The 8,720-nt window shown below is 38.9% G+C and overlaps 1 protein-coding gene across 1 annotated transcript; it reads left to right on the forward strand.

The window, feature by feature from the left end:
• The first annotated feature begins 1,381 nt into the window (after window positions 1–1,381).
• LOC592964 (neutral cholesterol ester hydrolase 1) lies at window positions 1,382–8,281 on the forward strand. The gene is made up of 4 exons (XM_030981553.1): window positions 1,382–1,783; window positions 6,271–6,511; window positions 6,990–7,053; window positions 7,403–8,281. Exons 1-4 carry the CDS (start codon window positions 1,646–1,648, stop codon window positions 8,202–8,204), a joined length of 1,245 nt encoding a protein of 414 aa, XP_030837413.1. The 5' UTR covers window positions 1,382–1,645; the 3' UTR covers window positions 8,205–8,281.
• Window positions 8,282–8,720: the final 439 nt, after the last annotated feature.

Genomic DNA, 8,720 nt, shown 5'->3' on the forward strand with positions numbered 1-8,720 from the left:
CTGTCCGTCTTTCGTTTAACATTAGCATCATAATCATCATATTCTGATTTCCAGTCTGATGTCCTTCTCTTTGTTCGTCTATCTCGGAAATTCGTGAATACTGTTCTGATTATAAATGATTTAAAATGATGCAGTGTCTCAAAGAGGTAGATGAAAACAAAATGACACTGACAAAACAAAGAAACAAATAACTAACCAACCAGCCAACCTAAAAACATAATAAATAAATAAGTAACAACAAATTAAAAACAAATGTTTTTCATGACTTTATTGGATGGGGAGCATGCATGGTATGCCGCTATATGGGTAATGTTGCTTTACAGCTATCAGCTCCCTAACATCCAACATAAACACACGGCACAACTAATCAATCGGCAGTATGTCTCTTGTAAACGCGTATATCCTTCATACTCATGTTTCGGATATACCATATTAACTTTATCTTAATATGCTGTATGTCCTGTATCATCAGTTAACATGGATGTGTTGTATACTGTGCATGTTCGGAAGACCAAAGCATCATGTTAATGCTTTCAAGCCAAACTTTTGAGAGAAGAGTAAAGAAGGTATTAACATTCAATAATATTCAAGTAGTATTTATCAAATGAATAATTAGTAATATGATATTATAATATACATGAAGGTTTAATTCTCACATATCATTCTAGGGCAGAGAGGAATGGGGAAGGGGGGGGGGGGAGCGGCGTCTGAAAACTAGTGACACAATCTAAAATGTACAATGAGCGTGATGAGAAGGGGTTCCGATGGTAAGCAGGGGGGGGGGGGGGAGGCTAAAACCATCCCATACACCACTGCCATGTGAACTGGATACGCTAGTTTAAAGACACAGTACCATGGGGGGGGGGGGGGGGATCCTTCACCTCATGGGGGTGTTTCATAAAGCTGTTCGTAAAGTTACGCATGACTTTACGAACGACTTGTATATGAAAAGCCAAATGGGATGCTCAATCATTATTGATTATAATTTATTAAGTTGAACTGTGCAGATGTAGATTAACATTCTTATTATAACAACCATTTTTAATGCAAATAGTATTTTTTTTTTTGCCATAATTTAATTGAGGTTATTGGAAATATCAGAAAAAAACTTTGGGCATCCCATCTGGCACTTCATATACAAGTCGTTCGTAAAGTCATGCTTAACTTTACGAACTCTTTATGAAACGACCCCTGGTCTGACGTTTTCCTTACAATCGATATGAGGGATTTATTACAACTTCAATATTTGGATAAAGCGACCTATCGACGTTGAACATGTGAGCAGAAACAAACCAGGTCAAATCATGCGGTGTAGGTTATTGGGCCTCCTAGGTGTCGGGCATGCAGGGGTCATGTTTAAGCCAATATGCGAACTCAGAACTTTGTCTAACTTCCTCTGTTAAAGTCGAATGTAGAAAATAAAACCTTCAACCTTTAAACATTTGGGTTTAAAATCTCAGTTGAAAACGGAACACTGTGTTTTGGATCCTACCTTCTCATCTAACGCTCCCAAGTCTGAGACAGAGTACGTACTCTTCACATTCCTAGCTGGAGGCGTATAAGCCTAAAATCACCACCACACGAAGATAGATGCAGAGACGTGACAACTTCAAAATAATGCGTAGAAGGAGGGCGTAATCCAACCATGAAGTATCTCTTGTTTGCGTGCACTCTATTCGGCGCCTTTTTAGCCTTCGTTTTGCGCACGCCTGTTCCAGAAGGGCTGGGCGAACCATGGAAGTATCGTCTGTTGATTGCCACCATGTCACTACAGGCCCTTTCGGTAAGGAATCAGTGTCTCTTCGATCGTCTTTCTTTTTTTCTCTCCCTCTCTTGGTTGCTGTTAACAACCGAATTATATTTATATACCTTACCAAGTTTCGTGATTTTTTTTAAAGCCCATCCGTACTAATTTACAGGAGGGATTAGACCACCCTGCAAGGTTACTGACAGGTGGTTATCTCATCACATCAGCTCTCAATTAACATATTAAGCAAAAGAGGATCATGGGGGACCAATGGTCACCGATTAGGCATTGTTTGCTATATAGAGGGCGCAAGTAGCTATTAGTAGTGCAGTGGGGCTTTAAGTATGTGAACAAAATTAATATATATCCCGCTTTATGTTTCCTAAGAAAATGACATATTAAAGCTTACAGCTAAAAGTATTCTACAAAGGCCCTAATTCAACCAGTTCACCTTTCATTCTTCATTTATAAGAAAAGAAGAAAACATCAAATTTACAAGATATGATTAATATATCTTTGCTGGCTTTTCTAGTTGAATAGCGTGTACACCCACTCACTTCAACATAGGTCTATGTATTATCTCAAAGTCCCCCTTTTTGATCGTGGTCATTATAAAAGTTTAGTCCCACTTCACCTTTGTACTATTATAACCTATCGTAATTGTGTGAATGGGTCAATGTACATTATTTGCTTAATCATAATATTCAAATTTTGTCTCTGTAAATATAGGACTAAGCCTACATCGCATTATTTATTCAGTTGATGGCCTCTCCTCTTATATATTTATTTGTGTATTTATTCATTCATTTATCTGTCTATTAATTTATCTATTTATTCATCTACTTACTAATTTATTTATTTAGTTCTTAATCTATTCATTTATTTTGACATTTAAGGATATCAAAACCGGCTCTTAATTGTCAGGGAGGGGGGAGGGGGGGGGGGGGGGGGGGGAGGGGAGCACTAAAACTAAAGCCAGCCTCATCAAAGCTTAATACATGCTTAAAGTAAATAAATGAAAAAATAAATGATTAAAGAAATACACAAATAAATAGAAAATAAATGAATAACAAGATACTGTATATAAATATAAAGATATTTAAATAAAAAAAAAATAGTTAATAAAACCGATGTTTTGCTGTCATGAATTTATTATTATTATTATTATTATTGTTTTTTGTTTGTTTGTTTGTTTTGTTTTGTTTGTTTTTTTGTTTTTTTTGGGGGGGGGGGAGGGGTGGAGAATTGACATATATTTTTGTACCTGTAAAAAATGAAATGTATTATGACATATAAAACTTGAGCTACTGTATCATTTTCACACGTCATAACAGTAACAATACCCAACGCACGTGTGATGCTGCATGTCTGGACTTTGGTAGTATTATCTATGTTATACCTATCACTTGATATGTATGCTTTGAAACAACACCCAAGAGATAAGTATCCCGGGGTTTACAAACAGATGCACCGACTGGAAGATAGAGACGAGATAAATACATGTGCCTTGTTCACACATAGCGCTGTGAAAAAGGATGTGGTATATTACAATCAAACAATTTTAAGTTCAGATTTCAGATTCAGATTCAGATTCAGATTCAGAATTTATTGTCCACGTTAAATGTCCACGTTAAAAAACACAGAAATTCGGCCTCCATTGGCAGGAGATGAATAACATAAGAATACATAAATGTGCACAGAACAAATACATCAATTAGATTAACAAACAGTTGAATACATTCTGACAAAAGTAAGAGGACACAGTAGAGTAAGATGAGAAAAGGAATGAAGGAAGCTGAGCAAGAAAGGACAAGAGAGTATATAGCAATTTGAATAAGTAAAAGAAACATATTTGAATTAGTATGTACATAAATAAGTATACTTGCATTCCATAGACTACTCATATGTCGTGTATCAGGGGCGGATCTTGCTTTTTGCCAAGGGGGGAGGGGAGGTTGACCCAGTGGCGAATCCAGGATTTTCCAAAAATCGCGCCGTTTTACTGTTTTACTTTTTTTCCCCTTCTTCCCGCCTCCTCCCCTCCCCTTTTTTCTCACTTGGCCCGCCAAGGGGGGGGGGGGGGGGTTAAACCGCTGAACCCCCTAGATCCGCCCCTGTGTATAAGTATCAATAAATGAAAAGGTGTGTGGGATGAACGAATAACAAAGCTGCCCGTAACAAAGGTCTCTAAGCATGCATGCTAAACATAGGTCTACAAACTGAACTAAAGTGCAAAGCTCAAGACATTAACCTTTGACGCGTTTTTTTTTGTATTCGTCCTTTATGAACGCCGCTTCAGCTAAAGATACAAATCATATTTTACAGCCGAGATTTGGGATGTGCAAACATTTTAGATAACCGTTACTCCTTTATCGCTACTCAGCAGTTGATAGTGTAAATACACCGCTGAGATGACAATGACAAAGATTACGTAAAGAGTATACCTATTTTGTTATTAAAGGTATATAGATAATATTAGCTTTATTTGATATTTATTATAATTATTTTTATAGATTCAGAGAGAGAGAGAGAGAGAGAGAAAAGGGAGGGGTGGCATAGTGAGAAAGCCCAAAATACACCTGATATTAAAGGGGTACAGAATTGCATATAATCATAAGATATGAAGAATTAAATTTTCGGACAAATTGCTGCCCGAAACATATTCCGGCTTCAAACTCTCGTCCGAATATGGGTTGATGGTTGCCCGAATATCAAAACTTTAAAAATCGTCGCTTGCTACGTTTAATAGTTATACATATAAAAAAAAAATGTAAAGCAATCGTAGTTATTTGTTAAAGGCCATGACTGTGTGATAGTTTGGTCAGAAGGGATTATACCACACATCGAGTCACTGACAGGTTGCTATCTCATCAACCCAGCTCTCAATTAATATAGGAAAAAGAGGATCATGGGGGAACAACAGACACCGATTGGGGAATTTTCTATTGTCTTCTTTTCATGCTCCATCACCCCCTATCCTCCCCTCTCCCTCTCTCTCTCTCTCTCTCTCTCTTCCTTCACGTCTTTTTCTGTTTTTGTTTTCGACGTTCGTTATGAGGGCACTTGCCCCTCTCATATAAGATCCTCCATGGTTGTTAAGTCTGTCTGCACTAGTTTGGCCAGGAGGAATTAGACCTCCCAGCGTGGTCACTGGCAGGTGTTTACTTCATCAAATCAGCTCTCAATTCAAATAAGAAAAGGGGGACCATGGGGACCAATGGTCACCGCTAAGGCATTGTTTGCTATATTGAGGGCGCAAGTAGCTACAAGTAGTGCAGTCCCACCTTAAGAGACACCACAGCTTTACAAGACCCATCAACATAAGAAGTGCAAAACATTAATCATCCTGAATTAAAGGGGAAATATAAAACTCGTTTTATACTGAACAATATTAGTAATGTGTGTTTAAATCTGGAGCTGACTATATATTTTCAGAGCTGTTCGTAACTTTTAGCCCCTGGGAGCTAGATTTATATTTAAACACGTTAAAAGTTTCCTTCACTGATCATTGAGTGGTTAAATTTGTATTCACTTAGTGTATAAAATGTAGTATTGACTAGTTTTGTGTATGTGTAAAGTTTATAGGGAAAGAGAATTTGAACGCAATCGAAAAAAATAGGGAAGTTGTAATTTTCTAAAAGTTGTAATTACCATACACGGGGATCTCATATCGATATCGGCGGAAAAGTCATTCGACTGTAACATATATGGGACAGTTCTTCTCTTTATGCCAAATTAAAGCATCTATAATTCCCGCTTTCTCATACCTCATTTTATACTAAACGTAAACAATAATGGTGTGTTTTGAAATTCTGAAATATAGGCCTGCAAGCGCCTTTTCCCATACTATTGTTCACATTCAAATCGGGGCCACTGCCATCGAAAAATAAAACAAATGGCATCTAACCAAAGATTGACGCAATGAGCACGAGACCCGCCATTTTATATAAGGAAGTGTCGATTTTGTATGAGATAGCGCCATTTTAATGTGAGCTGGCCCTGTTTTTAAGAGAGATGGCGCCAATGTGAAGTAAACGGCGCCAATCGTATGGGAGATGTTGCCAATGTATGTAAACAGCGCCAATTGTTTGGGACATGCCCAGATGGTGTCGATTTTACGTGATACGGCGTCAATCATATGCGACATTTTGCCTCTCTGGATCCACTACTGTGTTTTTCCTTTCGCTCTTTTATTTATTTATTTACCACATGCGGAATGAATACCCTTATCAGAACGTGTAATGTTGTTTATAGGGGTACCTATAATTCATGTTTCCATTTTGTTATCACACAATGTGGAGCAACAGGGTATGAAACGATGAAACGGTTGGCTCAAGACCGAGGAACTTGGAAAGAAACTTGGAGAACCACTTGAAATAGAATTTTGAATGGGTCACTGAACCTGTCATAAACTGACAGATCACTATTGATGATTTTGTGTATGTCCATGATACATTATTATCTATACATTTTTCTTTGCTCTCAGTAAATGATGTTTATTCCTTTCTCTCTTCTCCCTCCAGGCACGGATAAGGGCCTATTTCCAACCTGACAACCCGCACGCCTACATTCAAGCATTGAGGTCAATCAGAGACTTAACCAATCAACCTTCACCTTCAGAGATCAAAGGGTCAAACATAAGGTCAAAGGTCACGACATTCGATGGAGTCAGAGTACGTCTGTACGAACCCATTAAGAAGGAAGACTCTCTTCAGCCAGCTTTGATATTCATTCATGGGGGAGGAAACGCTTTGGGGTCCCCAGGTAAGTCGATCCGGGATGATCCTTGTCTACAATCTTTGCCACTCCAACTTGCTGTGAGCCGAAGATGGCGTAATCCCCAAATCACCGAATATTTGGCATGCAGCAGGTATAGGGGATAGGATATATTAGCAGTCTTCGGACATGTCGGTCTCATAGGCCGTCTTTCTAGTGAACCTCCGGATAAAATGTCGCGTGTGAGGTCGGTTTCGTATCCGAAAGATCCTTTATGATTAATGACAAATCCACATTCATTTATAAGACTGCAAGAATGCCGTAAGTCTATCCTCGGGGGTAGTTGTCTGGGGGGGGGGGGGGGGGGGTAGTCGTCCTAGAGGGTGGTTGACTGGGGTTGTGTCTGGGGTGGATGCCAGGGGGTAGGTGTCTGGATACGAATCAACCTTCTAATCGTTTCTACAAAGCTTTTTTTTTCACTTTGAAATTGCATTACCAGAACACACATTTATCTTTGAAATGACAGATGGATACGACAGACTTACTAGACTTATCGCTGAGCGTCTCAACGTGGTCGTTGTGTCAATCGAGTAAGTGTTTAGTACAATCAAACCACCTTTATCACTTCAAATGGCTTAACACAAATAGTTTACACTGGGAATGCAAAGGGCACTAACGGTTTTTAGACATTTTTATTCCACAATCATGACACCTTCGACCAATCATAGTCGGATAATGGCATGAAATGCACTTTAAACCTATGAAGGTATAGTACTTTGGCGATATGTATCATTTAATTTATCAAAACGTTTTCTCAAATATCTTTTATTTAAAAGCAACCACTCAAACAGATATAACTTATATTTTCTAAAAATGATTGGATATGTAAATGACGAGAACTTTATTTTTATTTATATTTTTGTCCAACAATAATTACAGTTATCGTCTATCCCCTGAGCATCTCTTCCCTGCTGGTCACCTAGACTGTCTTCGAGCCACCTCATGGTTCCTGCGTAACGCTGATCAAGACTTCAGCGTGGATACAAGCAGAGTAGCCATTTCTGGAGACAGTGCTGGTGGCCACTTAAGCGCTACCGTGTCACAGGCAATCCATGACGATCAAACCCTTCCGAATTTAAAGCTCCAGATCCTGATCTACCCTGTAACCCAGAGCTTGGACCTTCTTACCCCATCTTACCAGAAGTACGATCAAGACTTTGGTGACGAGGGTGTTCTACCAAGGAAACGCGTAGCGGCGTTCACCAGTATGCACCATCTGGGGCGATCTGACCCTCTGTACATGCAACAGATACTGTCCAACGAGCACATCATAGAAGAATTCAGGTTGAACTCACCGTATTTGCGTTACGTCGACCATGACGTCATTCCGACGGAGTTGCGCAAGGAGACTCGTCTCTATCTACCTCCTAGACAAGGACCGGGAAACGAGTCCCTGTGGAATCAGATTAAAGGCACATATCTTGATCCGCGCTGGTCACCTCTGCTTCGTGAAGACCTCTCAGGACTTCCTCAAGCATTTGTTACAACATGTGGCTTTGATAGCATCCGTGATGATGGGATCTTCTACGCCAAACGATTGGAGGCAGCTGGTGTAAAGACTAAATGGAAACATTACCCTTCGGCGTTTCATGGTGTCATGTTCCTTAGCAATTTCTTTTGGTTTCAAGTGGGGGAAGAAATGACGAAAGATATGGTGGAGTTTATCCAAAATAACATCTAGATAATTCTCTTGAATAATTTCCTTTAGAAGTACTATGTCCCATTTGCAGGCCAAAAAATAAAAAGGTTAAATTCCAACGGCAATTGAAAGATAATACTAATTTAGAATTTCCCTAAAAAAGGTGGGGCTTGAAAATGTCTTCAAGTGGGAAAAAACGACTATTAGTTGTCAAATCGACTTAGGAGCTATAGAGCAAATAAGTAATAGTCTTGATTTTCAGACCATTGTACCGAACGGTCATACGTTTTATGCTGCGCAAAGATTCAATCAGTTTAATTTTGGCCATCACAAGAAGAGGGTTATTGATGTAGACAAATGCTCATTTTATGTATGTTATTACCAAAGAAGAAAAAAAGCCAGTCAGTCACTCAATAGTGTCTGACAGTAAAGTCTAGCAAGTAAACGGGTTTCCTTGCATAATTTGAATATTAGAACACTGCTAACGTTTAAATTTCACAGATAGGACATACATGACATGTTCATAATTCCTGCAAAGTTCTACAGAATTTGAGGTTG

Source organism: Strongylocentrotus purpuratus, unplaced genomic scaffold (genome assembly GCF_000002235.5).
Source record: "Strongylocentrotus purpuratus isolate Spur 01 unplaced genomic scaffold, Spur_5.0 spur5_scaffold_12, whole genome shotgun sequence".
In the NCBI taxonomy this organism is placed as follows: Eukaryota; Metazoa; Echinodermata; class Echinoidea; order Camarodonta; family Strongylocentrotidae; genus Strongylocentrotus; species Strongylocentrotus purpuratus.